The 21,598-nt window shown below is 34.6% G+C and overlaps 3 protein-coding genes and 1 pseudogene across 6 annotated transcripts; all 4 read left to right on the forward strand.

Annotated features, from left to right (window-relative positions):
- Positions 1-2,949: 2,949 nt before the first annotated feature.
- On the forward strand, positions 2,950-6,477 carry LOC133704533 (protein DETOXIFICATION 12-like). The gene is made up of 8 exons (XM_062129380.1): positions 2,950-3,138; positions 3,465-3,823; positions 4,528-5,072; positions 5,183-5,269; positions 5,368-5,424; positions 5,592-5,830; positions 5,928-6,133; positions 6,226-6,477. Exons 2-8 carry the CDS (start codon positions 3,548-3,550, stop codon positions 6,286-6,288), a joined length of 1,473 nt encoding a protein of 490 aa, XP_061985364.1. The 5' UTR covers positions 2,950-3,138; positions 3,465-3,547; the 3' UTR covers positions 6,289-6,477.
- Positions 6,478-8,386: 1,909 nt separating this feature from the next.
- On the forward strand, positions 8,387-11,500 carry LOC133704274 (uncharacterized). Its single transcript, XM_062129058.1, has 4 exons — positions 8,387-8,514; positions 8,594-8,687; positions 9,742-9,951; positions 10,625-11,500. The coding sequence occupies exons 1-4, from the start codon at positions 8,440-8,442 to the stop codon at positions 11,332-11,334; spliced, it is 1,089 nt and encodes a 362-aa protein (XP_061985042.1). The 5' UTR covers positions 8,387-8,439; the 3' UTR covers positions 11,335-11,500.
- Positions 11,501-13,392: 1,892 nt separating this feature from the next.
- On the forward strand, positions 13,393-17,696 carry LOC133704964 (origin of replication complex subunit 4-like). 4 transcript variants are annotated; one of them, XR_009844166.1, is made up of 17 exons: positions 13,393-13,568; positions 13,641-13,731; positions 13,814-13,870; positions 13,946-14,020; positions 14,336-14,386; positions 14,471-14,514; positions 14,601-14,664; positions 14,882-14,968; positions 15,282-15,373; positions 15,443-15,524; positions 15,627-15,712; positions 15,806-15,915; positions 16,377-16,469; positions 16,549-16,613; positions 16,705-16,848; positions 17,120-17,229; positions 17,377-17,696. XR_009844166.1 is itself a non-coding variant. In XM_062130038.1 (16 exons), exons 1-16 carry the CDS (start codon positions 13,459-13,461, stop codon positions 17,147-17,149), a joined length of 1,281 nt encoding a protein of 426 aa, XP_061986022.1. In that variant the 5' UTR covers positions 13,393-13,458; the 3' UTR covers positions 17,150-17,696. The 4 variants fall into 4 exon arrangements, 3 of the variants coding, with proteins under 3 accessions (XP_061986022.1, XP_061986024.1, XP_061986023.1); XM_062130038.1 differs by having other exon boundaries at positions 17,120-17,696; XM_062130040.1 differs by having other exon boundaries at positions 13,973-14,020; positions 17,120-17,696.
- A 1,120-nt stretch (positions 17,697-18,816) lies between these two features.
- On the forward strand, positions 18,817-21,019 carry LOC133705265 (palmitoyl-acyl carrier protein thioesterase, chloroplastic-like; annotated as a pseudogene).
- Positions 21,020-21,598: the final 579 nt, after the last annotated feature.

Genomic DNA, 21,598 nt, shown 5'->3' on the forward strand with positions numbered 1-21,598 from the left:
TATTTTTTAAAAATTATTTTTAATATCAGTGTATTAAAATAATCTAAAAATACTATAAAATATTAATTTAAAATAAAAAAAATTAAAAACTTGTAAAAACATTTTTATAGCACAAAAATAATAATAGCTTGAATTTTGATCATGTATAACAAAACACTAGAAGAATTGTGGTGCGTGAATAGTGTAAATCATGGTTTGCTCATATTCTGCTGCACTGTATGGTTATACTGTTCATTCCACAATCAATTTCTTTTTTTTTTCTCTTTCCTGTCATTAAACTTTTTTTATATATATATAATTTCATTTTGCCGGGTTATATTATACTTTTTCGCTCATATAAGAGACGTGTCAAAAAAAAATTCCAATTTTACAAAGACTTCTAGAATTAGATTTAACTATAAGATAAAATAAATAGAACAACAAAAGTAAAATATTTACAAAGACTTCTATCTTTGTTTTTATTAGAAAGTTCAATTTTTTATTTTAGTATTTAACTCATCGTTTCTGTTTTTTAATTTATTTATTAAGAGTCAGTGTCAGTTTTCTGTTTTTTAATTAAAAAAATTATAATATCAAAAAACCATTTATAAAATTGATGCCTTTTTATATTAAAAATTAACTTCAAATGCTAACCGTATATAATGTATGAATAGTAACTTGTTAAAACTTAAAATAATTGAGAGATCATGCAAATGGGTAATTTTAGTCCACGTCAACGAAGTTTTAAATTTGATTCCTTTTTGTGATTGGACAGACTCGCCCGTACTGTTTCTGTTGGACTCATATGTGTTCGAGTCTTTATATTTAAATTAAGGTTGTCTTTTCTGTTTTGTTTTATTTAGAGTAGCTGGTATATTTCATTTCAATTTAATAAACAAAATAAATCAGAATAAATTTTATTTTTTCGGTTATTTTGAAAATTTCATCTAAATTCCAGCTGAACGTTTCAGCAGTTCCAATTCGGTCAAATAATATATATATATATATATATTTAAAACATTATTATTTAGTTTTATAACATTGATTTTATCTCTCAATATGAATATTGCACGGGACTAAAATTTTATGAGAAATATTTTTATATATTATTATATTTCAGTTAAAATTTTTAGGGTAATTGGAGTTTATAAAGGTTTTGTGAGACTATTGATGATATTTTTATAATTTTGTTCAAATTTGTAATTTTTTTCAGGAAAGTCAATCAATCGTATTTTATTTTTCAATTGATTTTTTTTCTCAACTTCATTATCTAACAACGAGTTTATTGATAATTGAGTTTTATAATTTGTTTTGATTTGCTTTATTTAGGGTTATCATAATCTCATAACCTGAGTTATGAACTTGAAAGGTTAATCTAGGTTAACCCGAGTCGATCTAATATGTCATCATCTTAATATTTTTTTTTTTAAATGTCATGAAAATTTGTTAGTTTTTAGACCCGTTGAACTAATCAAGTCATATTAGTTATACTCTCACTTTTTTACTTCTATTTAAAATTTAAATTACATAATTTCAAATTAATTTATAAACTCTACTTTGAACGTAAGGTTAAGATTTTCTTATTTATATTTAATTCACGTTTCTAAATTTATTAAATAAAGGGGATTAATTAGCTTGGTATATCCTCTAAATAACAAAAAAAAGGAATGGGCATAATTCCATCCTGTTATTTTCGATACAAACATTGATTTTCTCTAATAGATGATTAGTCTGATGGAACTCTCCCAAAAGATTGCTGGCTAACAGAGAGACTATTTTTTTTTTAAAGGCTCGAATTCAAAACCTTCGACCGGACATTCATCTTAATTTATCTATAAATGAATGACTGTACGTAGAGGTAATGAGTGGCTTATCTTGATTGTAATTACTTTATGTTTCCTGGCACATCAAGGAAATAATGCATTGACACCTTCTATGCATCAACAGCGCTTCAATATTGATTCTTTTTTTTTTTTTTAATATGCCTTTTTCTCTTCCCTGAAGAAATGCTGAAACTCGATATTTTTATAATTTTATTCATATTCATACTTTTATTTAAAAATGTTATTTTATTATATTTTTTTTAAATTGATTTTTTTATAATTTTATTATCTAATAACAAGTTTATTGATAATTAAATTTTATAATTTATTTTAGAAATTATCATAATTTCATTAAAAAAATTGATACATGTCGGCTCAATATATCATAATCTCATTATTTATTTATTTTAAAAATATTATCACGAATGTATTTAGTTAAATAATATTTTTACCACTCGTTTAAGTTGTTTTTAAACTCGTCGAGCTAATCAAGTCATATTGTTTCAACTTCAACTTTTTTATTTTTATTTAAAATTTAAATGATATAATTTTAAGTTAGTTTATATTTAAATTTAAATTATATTTATTAAATTAGTATTTTAAATTGCATATCTATAAAAACAATACATCCAAGCCGAAACATGCCAAAACCAAAACATATCGTTGGAATTGAAAAAATAAGATACCAACCTGAACGTAACTAATAACCTTGGTTCCAACTTTAAGCGCAGTAAAATGGACCCACTGTTCATGCATGTGCCTTCAAACACTATATTAAAAGTTTTTAATTAACATATTTCTTAAGACTGCACTGTTTCCATTTTCAATTCTTATTCCCACCGAATTAAGAGTTTATTTGACAGTGTAGTTACGGATGCTTTTCAAATAATTTTTCATGTCAAAATACATATCAATGATTTTTTTTATTTTTTAAAAATTATTTTTGATATCAGCACATCAAAACGATCCAAAACGTACAAATTATATTACATTTTAGTAAAACACAAAAAAATTTCTAATTTTTTAGAAATATAGGTTGAAGCACGTTCCCAAACATTACTTAAATCACGAATCGACCAAATTAATCTTTATTTTTTCTTTACAGTTAGATTTTAATGATATTTTAAATGTCATATAGGAAGCATAGCTCGCTGTAACAAATAAAGGAACGGGCATAATTCCATCCTGTTATTTTCGACACAAACATTGATTTTCACTGATAGATGATTAGTCTGAGGGAACTCTCCCAAAAGATTGGTGGCTAACAGTTGAAAGGCTCGAATTCAAAACCTTCAACCGGACATTCATCTCTATCTTCGCATGAATGGCTGTAGAGGTAATGATTGGCTTATCTTGATTGTAATTACGTTATGTTTCCTGGCACAATCAAGGAAATAATGCAATAACACCTTAATGCATCAGCAGCACTTCAATATTGATTCTTTTTCTTTGTAGAGGTAATGATTGGCTTATCCTGATTGTAATTACTTTATGTTTCCTGGCACAATCAAGGAAATAATGCAATAACACCTTAATGCATTAGCAGCACTTCAATATTGATTCTTTTTTCAATATGCCCTTTTCTCTTCCCCGAAGATGCTGAAACTCGATCAATCTGTATTAATGTCTTTGGTTGATATATATTCAACTGTCAATCTCCAGTCTTCAAGAAAAATCAAAAAGTAGAAGAAAGAATCTCCACATCTCTAAGAATAGCGTGACAGGCAACTTATAATCCATCATCCATGGAAAAAGACACGAAAAAGAGCATGGAAGAGCGTTTACTGCTACCAGAAAAGAGATCAAATGAGGGAGGAGAAGGTATAGCTCAAACATGGCGTGAGTTTACTCAAGAAGCGAAAAGGCTAGCTTACATAGCAGGACCCATGGTGGTTACTACGACAGCCCTCAACTTGTTGCTGGTTATTTCAAATATGATGGTGGGTCATCTTGGTGAGCTAGCTCTTTCTAGTTCTGCCATAGCTATCTCTCTCTGTAATGTTACCGGCTTCAGTCTTCTAGTAAGTCTCTTCTGTATTTCCATTTTAATCCCCTCGTTTCTTTTATTGATGAATAAATTAATTAATTTCATAACCAAAAGGAACAACTTAGAAGGATGCGATCCTGCTTACATTGCTGAATATGGACCCTCTGGACAGATCTTGTTGGAGGCCATACCCAGTCATTATAAATTATCGCAGATACATTTGCTGTATAGCATTGCCATTTCCCCTTATGATCCTTTGTCCTAAAACGTTTTGATCGATGAGAGGCCCAATAGGATGCAAGTAATCCCGCCAGAAAAATCCTTCTCTGCGCTACCAAATAACCCAAAGACACTGATCCCAAATCCTTCTTAGATTCGGCACTTTTTGTCTCCTGGCTTTTTAGCATGCTGTATAGTTTTTTTTTTTAAAAGCAGTTTATCAATTAATCCAATATAGAATGTTAACGATCTTCTTTTAACCACCAAGACTATATATTTTTCTCTAGTTAGTTCTTAAATCATGAACTGCACTACGTAATGCTTGATGAATGAAATTGACAAGCCGCACAACTAATGCACTAGCCACACCTTTGATATTGCAAAAACTGTGATGGTAAATTGATGTGGACTTTCTTGCACATTAAGCTTTTATTACCATGAAGAGAAATAACTGAAAAAAACATAACAAATTCATGGTGCACATAAATTAATGTTGTTGTTGGATTATATGCCGGACAGAATGGAATGGCAAGTGCACTGGAAACTTTATGTGGGCAAGCTTATGGAGCTCAACAATATCGAAAAGTCGGAAACCAAACTTATGGTGCCATGTTCTCCCTAATTTTAGTTGCTCTCGTTGTATCTCTGGTTTGGATCAACATGGAAAAGCTGCTCATATTAATTGGCCAAGATCCCATAATTGCACACGAAGCTGGCCAGTTTACATTATGGCTCATTCCTGCCATTTTCGCTTATGCAATATTTCAGCCACTTTCTCGATACTTGCTAGTGCAAAGTATAATCATTCCAATGCTTGTAAGCTCTTGTGTCACTCTCCTTTTACATATACCTCTATGCTGGCTTTTAGTATTCAAGTCTGGACTAAGAAACCTTGGAGGAGCATTAGCTGTCGGTATTTCATATTGGTTGAATGCAATTTTTCTTATATTATACGTTAAATACTCTCCCGCCTGTGCCAAAACCCGCGTCCCAATTTCTATAGAACTGTTCCAAGGAATCGGAGAGTTCTTCCGCTTTGCTATACCATCTGCAATGATGATTTGGTAAATAATACGTTCTCTCTTCTCCCTCTAATTAACATAAAGATACCAGTAATTCTAAATATCAGAAGGCATGTAACCTTTCATGAATTTTGTCTTGTTAAAACTTGTAGCCTGCAATGGTGGTCATATGAGATTGTCATCCTGCTATCAGGGCTCTTATCAAATCCACGACTTGAGACTTCAGTCCTGTCTGTATGGTATGCTTTCTTCTAGTTTTTTTTTTTTAACATTTCTTTTAAAGATATGTGTGAATGAGAATATCACCAAATAATTTGCTCTCCAATTTGTTAAGCAGTTTAACAACGATCGGAACACTCTATTCAATTCCATATGGACTAGGCGCAGCAGCCAGGTTTGTGCTGCGATACACACTTAGATAACTTCTGTAGATCTGCATACTAGCTCGCTTCAATTCTATATCGAAAAAAGGATTTCTTTCTTTGTTTCTTTTTTTTAATGATGAATGATGCAATTGATTTTTCATGTCTCTATTCGTTTCTTCTTCATCTGTGCACGTAGCACTAGAGTCTCAAATGAATTAGGAGCTGGGCGCCCGCAAGCAGCACGTACTGCTGCCTACTCTGTGATGATTCTTGCAATAATAGAGTTATTTGTTGTGAGTGGAACCCTCTTTGCCACGCGGCACATTTTGGGTTACAGTTTCAGCAATGAGAGGGAAGTGGTGGACTATGTCTCCAACATGGCCCCTCTGGTTTGCCTGTCTGTTATAATAGATGGCTTACAAGGGGTGCTTTCAGGTTGAATTTCACCTTCTATATCGACAAGCAAATTTTTTTCTGAAGATAAATATTGGCATAACTCTACCTAGTATCCGTTGTTATCTCACATCTGCAGGTGTTGCAAGGGGGTGTGGTTGGCAGCATATAGGGGCTTCCATCAATCTTGCAGCATTATATCTATGTGGGGTTCCCGTTGCTGCCATACTGGGCTATTGGTTGAAGTTGAAAGCAAGGGGCCTTTGGATTGGCATACAAGCCGGTGCCATTTTGCAGACAGTTCTGCTGTCTCTTGTAACAAGTTGTACGAACTGGGAAAAACAGGTTTGATATCCAGACGTAATCTATCTTGAAGCCTTATCGGTACCTTTTTCTATCGAGATGTTTTAAATGTCTGGGTTGTCTTATTGCTGCAGGCAAGGCAGGCAAGGGAAAGGGTATTTGAGGAAAGATCTTCAGAAGAAAACACTTTCGCGTGAAGGAACAGGGGCGACGAACAAAGTTTAGTGTCTAGCAGTTTTAAGAGACAACAATTAGATTAGCAGCTTATGCAACTTTGTTCCCAGTCTTTGTGGCACCAAAGCTTCTGTATTGAAGATGAGATTTGATGTTCATCATGGATTAATTTGATGATGAGACAATGATAAAGAGCGTGCAGTTTTAATTTATCATGACGTGATATGCTTATTATTAGTATGCTGGTGTCATGGTGTACTTAAAGCTATAAGGACTTTTGGTGGCAAGAAACAGTTGCTGGGAGGTGTGCATGATCAAATGTAAATTTTAGCATGGTAAAAAATCCGCAGTAGTGCCGGCATGGCTGGATCAAATTGCAGCTATAGGTGTCCACCTCTACGGTAGCAGCAATAATAGCTTCTGAATAGCTTTAACTGAATACCTAAATATTCTGTTTGTTTTTTTATTTTACAAATATATTTAAAAAATTTGAATTTTTTTTTATTTTTTTTAATTAATATTTTTTTAATGTTTTAAGTAAGCCATTTGATAATAAAGAGTGGCTTGATAGATATCCAAAACTTGATTAGCACTAGTGATCTCTAGTTGGATTTTCAAAAAGTAATAAAGTTGATGATCATCCAAAATTATATTGAAGCTGAGATAGAAAATGACAACTACTGTGCCACAATTGAGCGTGATTTGAAGAGATCCAATGCATGCATATTGATACTCTAGATATCTAGTATCTAGAAGAGCTAATCTTGCTGTAACAGGTAAATCTTTTCAGCCATGATAAGACAAAACTAGTCAGTTGGAAGGGTGGTTTGATTGGATCATAAGTTGATAAGGGTCCTGAGAGTCTTGGAATGGATCATCAATGTCATGCTTTTTAGATTCAAAAGAATCAGATGATGAAAAGATGATAGGGGCTGGTGATTTGGGTTTTTTAGGAAGTGGTTAATACTGGAGTTTTCCCTTTATTTCTTTTTTATAGAGGTTTGAAAAGTTTTTCAATGTCTAGGCTTTCAAATAGTTGAGGCGTGATAGGTGGAGATTGTAGGTTGTAGGAAAGAGAATGTTTAGCCCAATAAAGGTCTGGATAATAGAAGGTTATCTTAGTATGTGAAGGTTCAGGAAATGGTAAAAGCTTAGATTTGGATTTGGCTAATTCAGCCTAAAAAAACTTGAGTTGTATTTTGAGAGACTGAATCTCGTGTTCCTTCTGAGGGTCGACATGTCTGCCATTAGAACCTTGAAGGAGTAAATACTCATGGATGGTGGAGATCGTTTGTTGAATTTCAACACATAGTTGTTCGAAATGAAGAATTCGAGAATCAACAGAGACAATCATCTTTTTTAGATTAGTCTGAACCAAGTCAATCTTAGATTCTATTCCTTAAATAACAAAATTTTGAGCAATGACATTTTAACTTTGCCAATTAAGAACTGTTTTCGTTTGGGTGACTTGTTTAAGGCGGCCATCAACATCTATACCTTGAGGGCTGTGAATTTGAGGAAGAGTATGAGGGTTGTGAACTTGAAGAAGAGTACGAACCCTATCTTTTACCTGTTCTTATGAAGCAGAAAAACCTTATAAATATTTTTTTAAAAATAAAAAAAATATTAATTTAATATATTTTAAAATAAAAAATATTTTAAAAAACAATCCTAACCATTTTTAAAAAATACATAAAAGTATTTCGATTTCTCTAGCATTCAATGCTGATGCTTTCCAAGCAGCCAATTTACTTTAACAAAAATCAACATTAATCTCATTAGCAATTACAAGCAATGTTTAATGATTTCTAAAAGAAAATTATTTTTTTTAATATTTTTTAATTTTAAAATTAACATATTAAAACAATTTAAAACTAAAAAAAATAATTTAAAATAAAAAAATAAAAATTTCCTTAAAAAACAAACATACTCTAAATATACCAATTATATTATTAGCTGTGTCAAAGAAAATAAAATTTAATAGATATTACTTTAAAAAGGTGTAATTAAAGATGGCTAGAAGTATCAGTAGATACAGTTTGGGAAGGGGGAAAAAACATGGGAAGTTGTTAGGGTCAAGCAAACGACACCGTTAAGTAGAGTATAAATAAATCGGACAGAAGAACTGCAGTCTATACCCCCAAAAACCACAAGATTGATTGAGAGAGAGAGAGATGGGAAAAGCGGAGAGAGAGCGTCTGAATCAAACTCTGAGTGGGCACCTTAACACCATCCACGAGACCCTTCAGGTTTTCTTCCGCCATTTCAGATTTTAATTGAAGTTTTTTTATAGTATGCTAATTTTGTTTCTTTATGAATAATAAATAGCTGTTGGATCAAACACCAGCTTCGTCGCTTGATAAACTGAGCTGGGATGATGTTGTTAAAACGGGTGATCAAGTCTCCAAGCAAGCTACTATCGGTACCACTCTTTAACTCCTTCCATCTCTCTCTCTTCTTTAATGTATTTTCTTTTAAATTTTAAATTTTTAGATGGGGTGCATTTTTTTTCATAGTACTACATTTGCTTATTGAAAGTATCTCAATTATTGTCTTGTCATATTTTAGCAGTGCTTCTTTGTTGGGTGTTCTTAGATGTTTGGGGACATCATAAGGATTTGAATTTGGTTTGTTCTATTTTGATCATAAGAAAAGGAGCAAGTGGGTGAAATTAGAAACTGGATGATACGAGGAAATACAGCAAATTTTCTTCTTTTTTTTCTTTTGGATTGCCTGATAACCAGAGGAGAAAATTGGTTGTTTCTATTGAGTATGCTGTCATTAAGGTATCTGGCTGTAAGTTAGTTTTGAATATTCATTTGAAAAGTTGATTTTTGGTCTGTATTTAGATGTTATGGCTGGGTTCCGGTGCGTCTGCCATCCCATCTTATAGTTGTTTTTACAACATTATATAGTTTGGTTGTTATAACTCATGATGAGAATGATAGCCATACTAAGGCTGTTTCTTGTTGACGTTTTTAAACTCATGATGAGAAAATTGCCCATACAAAACTGTCCTCGTAGTCAGGGGGACCTAGAATTTAAGAAGTGAGGGTGTCAATCTGAAAAGATTGAAGTAGATTTTTTACTAAAATAAGTGATGATACACAATTTACAGGGGTGCAAAATATATGTTTTATACAAACTAAGTCTTAATTTAAATGGTATAATTAAAAGATTTTCAAAATATTAGGACTAAACTTAAAAAAAATTAAAATCAGGGGTGCAATACAAACAAAACATACCCAAACAAACTAGAAAAATGGGAGGGGGGGGGGGGTGGGGGGCACCCTCATTGATACTAGTTTCCCCCTGTTCATAGTTCTGATCTGTCATCTGTCATCTGTCCCATGTCACCTGAATGACATTTTGGACCTGTTTCCACTTCAGAAGAGCTAGCTTCCGTCCTTTCTCTTTTCCTACATGGCATTATGGATCAGATTTGTGTATGTGATGGTGGTTCTATTATGGTGCAGTTGGAATGCTTTGGACTGGGGAAACACCAGAAGCTAAAGCAGTTGAAGAAAACATGGTAACATACTTCAATACATTGCAGGGTCTGCTTCTGCTTTCTCATGGAAGTATGGTTGGTGCAGGACCTACTCTTTCATCTGCTATCCATGCATCCATTAAGCAAGTTGTTGACTGCAGTTTTAAGTTGATGATGGAAACTGTCTCCTCGTATGGTAACATCTCTTTCTGTTTCACAAACAAATGCACTCAACGCACCTGTGCTCTAAACAAACACATTATGCAAAAGAATACATGTGTGATCCAATCAGTGGTGTTCTTTTTGAGAGATCAGTGCATCTATTTTATCTCAGCAATGTCCTTGCAACACATGACTTGCTATTTAGGTTGGGGAAACACAGTGTGTTGATTACACAATATTACAACGAGCGTAGATATTGTGATTATACACTATCACTAAGTGTATATGACCCAAAATTTTATTCCAGTAATGGAATTAAAGAAACAAGTCAAACAATTTTGGGATGATTGAAACAAAAACAGGAGTTCAAAGGAGAAATTGCAGGAGTTCTCTAGAATAATTATCGAAACTGGAGTTGGCTTTCAACATGTTTAATCTTTTCTAATGAGACTTTCAATATGTTTAATCTTTTCTAATGAGATAAACTGCGATTGATCACTTGATGTCCCATGTGATCTCAGGAAGTAAACTTGACAATAAAATATGCAAGTTCCCACCATGATGCTTGTTTCCAGGTGTAGACTAGTTTTACAAGGTTATTTTGGTCATGTCATGCATCAACATGATTGTGTGGTGATTTGTCATGCCTTTTAAACAGATGGATTTTGATGCTCTTTATTTCTTCCTTATAAAATGAACACTGGCAGGATCTCGCAATAAGGACTTCAAACTTGTAGTACCACAATTAGTTGGTGCGGTATGGGAAGCATGCGATGCTCTTAAGAAGACTCCAGCTTCAAATATCACAGCAATTGGGCGAGCAATGACACAGGTTGCAGTTTCAGTGAAGGATGTTCTTCGGGAGATGAAGGAGCTCAAACCAGGTCCTTCCAATCAAACAGAAGCAGCTTCTCATGATGTTGCTTCTCATGATGATACTAGACTCAATGACAATGATAGCCTGAGTGATGATCTAGGCAATGACTTGTCACCTGAAGAGATGAAAGTTGCTCAATCAGCTATTGGGGTTATGACTGAGACAGTTGTAGTCCTAAAAGAACTCATCCGCACTATTACTGGTTTGCTTAAACAGGAAAAGCCTAAAGACAGTGGCAATTTCGTGGACACTCTGGAGAAGTTATTGAAGCTGTGCCAAGAAATCGGAGTGCAGATTGATGAGCTTGGAGCCTCTCTTTATCCCCCGCAAGAATTTCCAGCTTTGAAGGCAGCTTTGGAGGAAATATCTAGTATTATTGATGAAGTGCGGTCGAAGGTGGAAAGTTTGACAAGCCCTTCGGAAGCTATTTTCCAGGCATGCAATGATTTGAAAAGCTCAATGAAACAAATGGAAGTGACGCTGGATTGCTGTAGGACCAGCGAATTAGAATCCATAATGCAGAATGTTTCTCTAGGCTAAGCTGTTAGAGGGAGGGGGGGGGGGGGGGGGGCTCGCAGAGAGTTTGTTTCTGAGCTAGACTTGTCCAAATACATGTTTTCTGGTATCTTTCAGTACGTAATTCTGTCTAATTCGCATTCGATTAAAACATTTCCAAAGTGAAAAAAAAGGATTGCTTATCGATCAAGGTTTGCTCTGAATTACTACCCTGGTAGCTTAACTTGAAACGTAGCATTTGAGAGAGACAAGGGGTCAGCACATTCCTGGATAATAACCGAAGTATACGAGACCGTAGTCCGCTCATGGGTAAAACGGCCAGAGTACGCAGGTGGGAAGGGGAAATCGGACATGAGATGTAGGGGAAAATATATGAATCTGTGACAATCCTTAAATTGAGTCGTAGTTTAAACTTGGGGGGTTGTAATTTCACAGACTAGGCTTCGACTGTATTTCAGACATCCTAAAACCCAATCTTTACGAGTCCTGTGCCGTGGAAATTCTGCATATCGAATCCCAGGGTCATTAAAAAGTCTTTTGTAATGGAAGCATGCCTTATCCAAACATAACAGCAATATTGTTGGTCTGAGTAGTTCATATCAGTATATGCTATGCACACGATTTTCATCAAGAAAAAAAAAAATCATAATTCAAAAGTACAAATGCTACAAGATGACTTTTTTTATGGCATCATCATTTCAACTCAACAATTATTCACTAATCACTAACAGCTATCACCCCAAATGATTTCTTTTAATAGGTCTTCAAGTAGGTTGATCATTCATTTTACCCTTGTTTCCATGTAAGCTGGTAGGATTCATAGCTGTATAAGCAGCCATGATCCCACTGGTGCATGCGACATTTCTCTCTCTCAAGTGCATGAATTTGGTGAATGCTCTCTCATTTCTCAAACAAAGAATTAGAAAAAATAAATTTTTATTTCAAAATTTAACTGAAAAATAACAGAGACGAAATAGATATGACATGTGAGATTTGAGGATTGAAGTAAATTTTTTGTGAGAGTTTCAAAACTATCACCCGTTTGTGGTGCATTTTTCACTTTGATCCCTTATATTTCAATCTTGTCATTGACTAACAAATTTGATTTAATTTGCCTTTAATTTGGTCCCAAAAAAATACAATTATACAAAATTAATTTTTAAGATCAAAATAAAAAAATAAAAAAAATTCAAATAGTAAATCCACATTAAAATGCGAGAGAATGAACAATATATATGTACTGTAAAAGCACCATACCATTTAGCATTTTCTATAATAATAAATATGTAACTTAGAGGAAAAATACCACTATCAAACCCTTAACAAAGACCACCTAGAATCAAAGGTATTAAAAAAAACAATCTATCTATAATATTGTATTATTTAACTCGATCAAACCCATTAAAATCAGATAATATAAATATTACAAATAATAATACATCAAAAACATAAAAAATAGATATTACAGGTTGGATGACGGGTTAAAAATTTTGAAACCCGATCAACTAAACTCAACTCATATATCCTGTACCTTTTTTGTCTTTATATTTGACAATTTATGGATTTAATATTTATTTTTATTTAATTTAAAAATATTTTGATTTTAAAATTTTTGCAAGAGGGATTCTTATTAAATTATTTTAACGTAACAAAAAAAAAAGCTCTCTAGCGGTGCCATGTATAAAATTATACCTAACACTATAATACCATGACACCAAAAATCCATAATGCAGACCTATCTTTAAATATATACCTATAAAAAATAGCAATATAAGCTAAACATGTGTATATTTATAATAGAAAATAAAATTGCAAAAACTTGAGAGTAGGACAAGCTTCTATTTACTGAACTGAAAAACGATGCTCTAAACAATTTTTGTTAAAAAAAAAAAAAATTCAAAACCAAAACATAAAAAAAAAATTGAAGTTCAATTTTCACAAATGTGATCTCTTACATGGAACAGCCCAGCCCACCAGAGCAAGTGCCCACCCAAAACCCAGGGAGTTATCCGTAATTACACCACACTCTCCCTTATATATACATGGACCTTTCCTTGCCCTAAGCCTTAAGCTCTCAATCTTTCCCGCCATTTCCATCATCTTACTGTACCTTTTTTTTTCTCAATTTGCTACAAAATAAATCCCAAAATGGGAATCGAAAATCTAGCCCAGAAAGCACAAATTCTGATAAGGAGCAGACTCTGTAACCCTAATTTCATCTTCAAGCCTCTCTCTGATTCCCCTGACAGCAACTACAGGTGCGTTTGATTGTCTTGGCTTTTAGGAATTCCCAATAATTTTTGTTAAAATAATGTGGAATAAATTTCCAGTAAGTTGAAGTTTATAATATCGAGTTCGATCATGGAGGCTTGCAACAATTCTGTTCTGCTTCTTGGACCCCGTGGTTCTGGCAAAGTCGCGGTATGCATTACCCTTTTCTTTTCCTTTTTTTTTGTTATAGATTTGCTATCGAGAACATAGTGTTAAAAAATGATTTAATCAGGTATTGGAGCTTGTTCTCAGCGACTTACTGGAGGAATATCCCGACACAATCACTGTCGTATGCATTTAAAACTGAATTTGTTTATTTTTTCTTTATTCTCTTCAATTATCTCTTTTTTTCCTTTTTTTTTAGATTCGCAATGACCTTTTTGAGATGCAGATCAGATTGAATGGGCTATTGCATAGTGAGGACAACTCTGCCTTCAAGGTCATATATCCTTTTTCTCCCCTAAATCTTAACACCGTTCAGATCTTGCAATATGATGGTGTCATGATGTATTTATTTGATTGCGATGTTAATAAGAAAAAATGCATTGTTGATATATAATACATTGATTAGGTATTGTTGTGGACATTGAAGTAGCCATTTTTTTTATGATGATTGGTAATTTTGCAAGCAAATCAATTAAAATATGTAAATACTTAGACGATGGATTTTCTGGAGACTAAGTGGGGCTGTAGGATATGCTAATTCTAAAATATGTAAATATTAATATGTTTGTAATGGTTATTTTTCTTTCAGGAAATTGCCAGACAACTATGTATGGAGCATCATTTGTTGTTCTCAAAAATGGTAATACAAAAATCTGTTTTTGTTGAGAATAGTGACTTATGATGAAAGGATTTGGGTTTCCTGATCTTGGGATGATTTTTACAGGCTTCTTTTGACGATAACTCCCAGTTTATGATAGCCATGTTAAGGTGAGTTCTAATATTTTGTTTTCACAGGCCATTTAAAGCTATCGGACTATCTCAAACTTGGACTAAATGTGTTGTCTTGCTGCCAGGGAGTGTGGATTAGCACATAAAACAGTTATTTTTGCACTTGATGAGTTTGACCTATTTGCCCAGGTATCCTTTATCTTTTCTAGTTTCTCAAGTTGACCTCTCAAGTTTAATATGGCTAAGTATTATAGTTTTATGATAGTCCATGCAGGAAATTTTTTTCTTGGAAATTTTTAATAGGGACTGTATGGGATAAGGATTTTTTTCTTACACAAAAGATAGCAAGCTTTCTTCAGTTGAAATCTCAAATTAATATATATTTTTTTGGTTTTCCTCTTTTCAGGGGAAACAACGACTACTTTATAGCTTATTGGATGCGATGCAATCTGTAACATCTCAGGCTGTTGTTGTTGGTGTTAGTTGCCGATTGGTATGTTAAATTATTTTTCCTTACATTGTTCTCTTCCTTTTTTTTCCCAGTATATAGCATTAGCAAAGAGATGCTTATCATAATTATTTTTGAGATCTCATGTGTGAAAAATTGTAATTCTGTTGGAGAAAGCGGAAGCTCTTCTCCCTGTAGTAATCTTTAAATGTAGCACTTAACCAATTGGCAGTAAAATAAGCAGAAAAGCATAGATGAGTGGAAAATTAATGTCAATTCCAATCGTAGCACATTGATTATGCATGATCATGTTAGTTTTAACTTGTTAAGAGCCTTAAAAGTCAAGCTGTATGTGCAGGATGCGGATCAGCTTTTGGAAAAAAGAGTGAGATCTCGGTTTTCTCATAGGAAGTTACTGTTTCTTCCTCCATCTAAGGAAGATGTACAAAGGTACTTTCCCATTGCATGAGTTAGAAGTGCCATGATAAAATCCCAGTTTATCACTTTCTGGTTATGCAGATTGCTGGAGCACATCCTATCTTTGCCAATGGACTCAAGTCTTGCCCATGACTACACTGCTGAGTTCAATGAAAAGCTTCAAGTATATGTTATCTGATGCATACTTTTTATTAGATAATAGTATCATGGTCCCTTCAGATATGTAAATTCATATTCAAACATGTATCGTCTTGATGTTTGACAGAGTATTTTAGCAGACGAGAGATTCAAAGAAATCATCAGCAATTATCTGAACTCCAATTCTACCACCAATCATTTATTGAGATTTCTGTTAGTTCTCGCACCTGGAAAAATTGAATGTTGTGAATTAATAGTTTTTGAGGTTATAATACTTACCCTCTTCAACTTACCATTTGATGCTAGATTTATTGCCATCTCAAATATGGAATTGAAATCGGGGTTCTTGTCACTTGAGAACTTCAAAGATGCACTTTCGAGCATCCAAAGGCAACCAAAGCAGGAATGCATAAAAGGTCTGCCAATTTGAAATTTCTTTGGTACTTATTTCTTGCTCAGATGTACCTTATCTGGTGGCTTATGAATGGATAGTTTCATAATTATTAGATGCTCTTGGAACTCATCTGCTATCTCCTATCTCCTATCTTGTCTCTTGGTTGCTGACATTACCCAATCATCATCCCCACATATTATATCCTGCAATGCATCACGTGTGATATGCATCAATTCCTTTTATGAGATACCGATCCACTTTTAGATTTTGGAATTTATTCAAGTTTGCTTAGGTGTACATGTCAGGTAGCACCGAATAAAAAAGTGCAGAGAACCGTGAATAATACTGCTGCATGAATTTTTGAAAAGATACTTTCACATGAAAGCATGGGAAGTATAATTTTATGTCTTGTTGATGCAAGCACTGGTCTTTTTTATTTTTTTCTTTAGGTGCAGAGTTTGATACCATAACATTTTTTGGCAGATTGCTCCATCTTGGAACTCTACATCCTTGTATGCATGAAAAGGTTGGAAATTAGAGAGCAAAATTCTTACAACTTCAGTTCAGTAATGAAAGGTCAACTTCAAACATTTCTTGCATTTTATTACACTGTATTATCATTTTAATGTACTAAAACGGTTTTCATATTTGGCAGAGTACAAAAGCATACATGATTCATTCCCGACATCTGATTATTATGCGCAAAATGTTTGCTTACGGGTCTGTATAAATCTCAGTGAAACTCCTGTTATGGTGTTCAACCACGTCTGCTCCATCACATTTTGACAATGTTTCACCCTAACTTCTGCAGGCATTTGAACACCTCCTTCAACGTGGGTTAATTTGTTTCACAGACAACAGAGGTCACAGTCAATCTATTGAATTCCGTCAAGTGAAGCTTGTGGTCTCGTATGCTGAACTACAAGAGGGGCTGAAATCGTATCGATCCTGTCCTGTAAGTTACTCCCAGAATAGTACCTGTTTCTGAGAACTGCATATGTCATGTCATAATTTTTCGTGTGGTTTAGGTAAAGCAATGTATTTGTTTAAAAATTGAACCAGTCAACCCTGTTATAGATTTTTGTAATTATTTGGAGCTTGCTGGGGTGTCCTCGCATCCAGTTTTACTCTTGCCATGAAATCATTGATTTCTATCACTTTCCTCTCTTTGTTATCCGTTGAAATCTGCAATGATTGATGAGTGTGTTATTTTGATTTTCTGGTAGGCCATTCTTCTAAAATTAATTGATCGCTGAAGGCAGAGCAGCTGTGCAGAGACAATGTTGATGGCTGATTAGCTTCCACAAGGAATTCTCATCTGCTGTTTTGTTTCAAGGCAATTGCACCAAATTTGCTGAAAATTAGAAATTCATTGCTAGTTCTGCTGCTGATAATGTTAGCTTAGATATTTGTTATTTATCCCCTGATACTTTGCTTATTGTATTGACTGCTAACTGCCATGTAGCTTTTTCTTGATGATCAGGAATTCCTTAATTCCAGAATTTTAAAAAGGTCAAGCTCCAAATTTCTTCCCAAGTTGTATCTGTTTGATTTCAAGATTGTCACTGCTGCTGGAAATCTGGGAGAAAAGAAAGAATGATGTACTTTTTAATGCTAGACTACATGACATTATGACTGCTGCAAAGCTTCAATGGGAATGAGGTTGATGTTGGTACATAATACTGCAAATATATAAACGTCCAGAGATCCAAGAGTAGTATGCAATTCTTGTGCAAGACTTTTTCCATTTTCACACCAAAATCAGCTATGTGATTTTGTTTTGTTTAAATATCCTATTCTTTACCCTTTGATGTGATCATCCTATTCTAGGTTGGGATGTCCTGGGATTTGTTTCTCTTTCTTTGTTCTCCCTATTCTCGCCCTTCTACGTTGATCTCCTAGATGATGGAAAGTGGAAAGAAAGCAAGAAGAGTCTGGAAATAATTTGTAAATGACTTTTGCTCTCGTTCACATCCTTCTATTCGTTTCATACCCGATGGAGGCATATAAAAAGAATCACTCTCTGGGTGCCATGCGCATGCGTGTATCTGGAGGAGCAGGACGGGTTCTTGCAGACCTTGCTGGACGCGGAAGGATGCGTTAGCTTATTCTAGTATTTCATTTTTTCTCAAATTCAGACTTCTTTTTTTTTTTTTTAACCGAAAAGAGACTATAGTATCCAAGCTACTCTTTAACTATCAAATCAAACCCAAAAAATTGTTTGGTTTTCTGGAAAAAAAAGGTTATAGAGTGATATTCTCCACACTTCCTATCCTCAAAACAAGGAAAAGAAACTAAATAGAGAATATCCTCTGATTTCTATCCTCCCAATATAAGGTCGAGTGCTAACACTTCTACTTCCTAGCTTGCAGGCTCGTGGAATACAAAGCCAGTGATGATTGTTAAGATAAAAAGAGTCTTTCATAACGAGAAATTCTGAGCAGAAAAGGAGACTTCTCTTCTACATCATAGTCGAAGGTTCTAATTATTTGTTTTCTACGTATTCACCGAGGAAAAGGAAGAAATGGAATCTGTCTGTCTATTCCCACCGTATCCTTTGTCCTGCTCGAAACTTAACAAACTAAGAGACCCAACTTCTAGGGACAGTATAACTCCCGAACTTCACATAAATCAGGCAAAAACATTTACAACACGGGCATAAAATTATAAAATAATCAATGCCAAACTACCCTCTTTTGTCTGCTTCACGGGTCGATCACTACTAAAAATCCCCAGATCAAATTTCTTTCAGCAGAGACAAGGTTCTCTTTGATATGTTCACTAGTTCTGTAACAAGGCTCCATAAATTCATCCTAAAAGGTTGAAAAATTTCCCTTGACAGCTCCTCTACATTGATTCTATAAATGCATTTCAATACCCATTTCATTCCAAACTTTCCACGTTTACATAGAGAAAAAAACAAATGGCTTCTTTCTCCTATGCAATCCCCTTGCCTATCAGGTGCTCAACCGGCAGCAACAACCAAGATCCTAATAAGCAAAATCTGAACAAAATCAAAATTACTGGATCTCCAACGAGGTCCCTTAAGGTTGATATACTTAGCCAAACTGCTGGGGTGGCAAAAAACCTTTGTTGCTTCTGTCCAAAATGACCATATCTCCAAAGAGCAGATACGTCAAAACATACCGACAAAGAAGCAGCTTGTTGATTATCATCGGCAAGGCCTCATCATCGAAGAAGGTGTTGGGTACAGACAGACTGTTGTTACTAGATCTTATGAAGTTGGTTCTGATAAAACTGCTACGCTCGAGAGCATCCGTAATCTTCTCCAGGTAATAATAAACTCAACTTGTTACACGTTAATTTATCCATCTCATGCATAAATTCAGCGATGCCTTGGCGCGTCGCTAATCTATAGCCAGGGAATTCGTATGTAATGTCAATAGTATTCTTAGAATTGTTCCCAAGTATGTAGGAAACAGCATTGAATCAAGTATGGGTGTCGGGACTTCTCAGCAATGGATTTGGTGCCGCGCATGAAATGATGAAGAACGATCTCATACGGGTTGTCTCAAGAATGCAAGTCCAAGTGGATCGATACCCAATCTGGTAGTTCCTTCCACCATTGACCACACAGTGAACATTAGGAACACTTGTTTAGAGAAACTTGTAGATTAACAATAAATGGAAAGTCTCTGTATGCTAAATTTCCCTTTTCCCGATGGTTAACAAGTGTTTTCATGGTTTCCTGTTCATCAAATCAGCAGTTTGTATAGCATGGCTCAGGCCTAATAGGGTATACTCACAACAACAGAGAAACTGTGCAGAGGATTTCTCCCGTAGGCATTTATCATGTACCCGCGAAAAGTAGAGATTGTTTGGTTTTTTTTTTTTTATTCTTGAAAAAAAGAAGACCCATTCCCCGCTTCCCATATGGTCATGAAAACTGCTTGAGACATTTCCAGCTACTTGAATCATTTAAGGTTTAGAGTTCTTTAATTAAACAAGTTACCAAGGACGGAAACTTCCTATTTATGTTTCTGTTCCTTTCTGAAATAAGCTACAGTTTTTTCACCGCTAAAACTGACTTAAAACTTCACTATATGGGATGTTGACTATGAATCTCTTTCTAATACAGAAGCTACAAGCGACTAGTAATGACTAATGAATAGATGCACAAGTCTTTCAGGGGAGAGATTATGGAAATCGGCACATGGGTAGGAGCGCCAGGGAAGAATGGAATGCGGCGAGACTGGCTCATTCGAAGCCAAGCAACAGGTCACGTCTTTGCACGTGCAACAAGGTTGATTTCATAACTCAAATCATAATTTCTCTGTATCATCCTCTAATTTGATCATCCTGTACTGACGACTTCAACTTGAAACAGCACTTGGGTGATGATGAACCAAAAGACAAGGCGCCTCTCAAAGATGCCAGAGGAGGTCATGGCTGAGATTTCACCTTGGTTTATAGAGAAACAAGCTATCCAAGAAGATGTCCCAGAGAAAATCTCTTAGTTGGACAGCAAAGCAAAATATGTGAACTCAAACTTGAAGGTGAACTTCACAAAACCAAACATGGAACGCAAATGCTACAACTAAAGCAGCACCATATACATAAACTAACAACTGCCCCGGTTTCTAATTTCCCAAGAGGAGTGATTTGGACATGAACCAGCTTGTCAACAACATGAAGAACGTAAGATGGATGTTGGAGGTAAACATCAAACACTACCATCTCTCTGATCAAGTAATATCGAAAACGCTTCTTGAAATGTTTATTCTTCCTCTAACACTTTCATCTACAGACTATCCCTGACCTGTTTTGGGAGTCTCATCAACTTTCCAGTATCATCTTAGAGTACAGAAGGGAATATGGGGGTTCAAATATAGTTCAATCACTTTGCGAACCTGACGAGGACGGCATCCTTAATAGTGGTTTGAAACAAAATAATGACATGAGTCCTCTCAATAGGTTCTCTTTGGCCTCAGAAATCATGGAAGGCAATGGACTACTAGGATCCTTGGATAATGTCCCTCTAAGATATACACATCTCCTTCAAACCCAAGGAGAGACTAAAAATGAAGAGATTGTTAGAGGAAAAGACCATATGGAAGAAAAAGCAATCTAATATTGAGCTGTCTAGTATGCCATTTTCCATTTAATAAGAAGCATTTCCTGAGGGATTTTGCAAGCTGATCCTTGTTCAACATTGCTGGGTGAGAGAGACATCCTCAATACAACAAGGCATGCCTAATAATTATCAAGTGAAATGCATATGGACATACAAAAAAAGAAAAAGAAAAAAGAGCTCCCAAATACCCAATCTTTTGACATTCTGATCCTGTTTTTAAATAAGAGCTGAATGGAGATCTCAATAAAGGTGCCAATTGCATGAAGTGAGGCTCTGGGAAGGTAGCAAGAAGGCAACAAAAATCAAGGATTGTTTTAATTGGAAAAAACCTATGTACATGGCTGTGACTATCAAAGATACCTTGAAAATACCTTTAGGTTGTGTCGAAAGACTAATCCAAAGTTCCATCTCTGCCTGTATAATGCAAGATATTATTATCAAGTAAAGAGAGTGATGTGATTATTAAAGATTTAAAAACACCAAAAAAAAAAACAAACAGAGAGTTGTGTATCCTTCCCCTCGTGATGGAGAAAAGAGGAGTCTTCAAGTACTTGTTTTCGAAGAAGATTGGCATTTTATGTCAAGGGCTTACTGATTGCAAAAACCAACA

Source organism: Populus nigra, chromosome 10, assembly GCF_951802175.1.
Source record: "Populus nigra chromosome 10, ddPopNigr1.1, whole genome shotgun sequence".
Taxonomy (NCBI): Eukaryota; Viridiplantae; Streptophyta; class Magnoliopsida; order Malpighiales; family Salicaceae; genus Populus; species Populus nigra.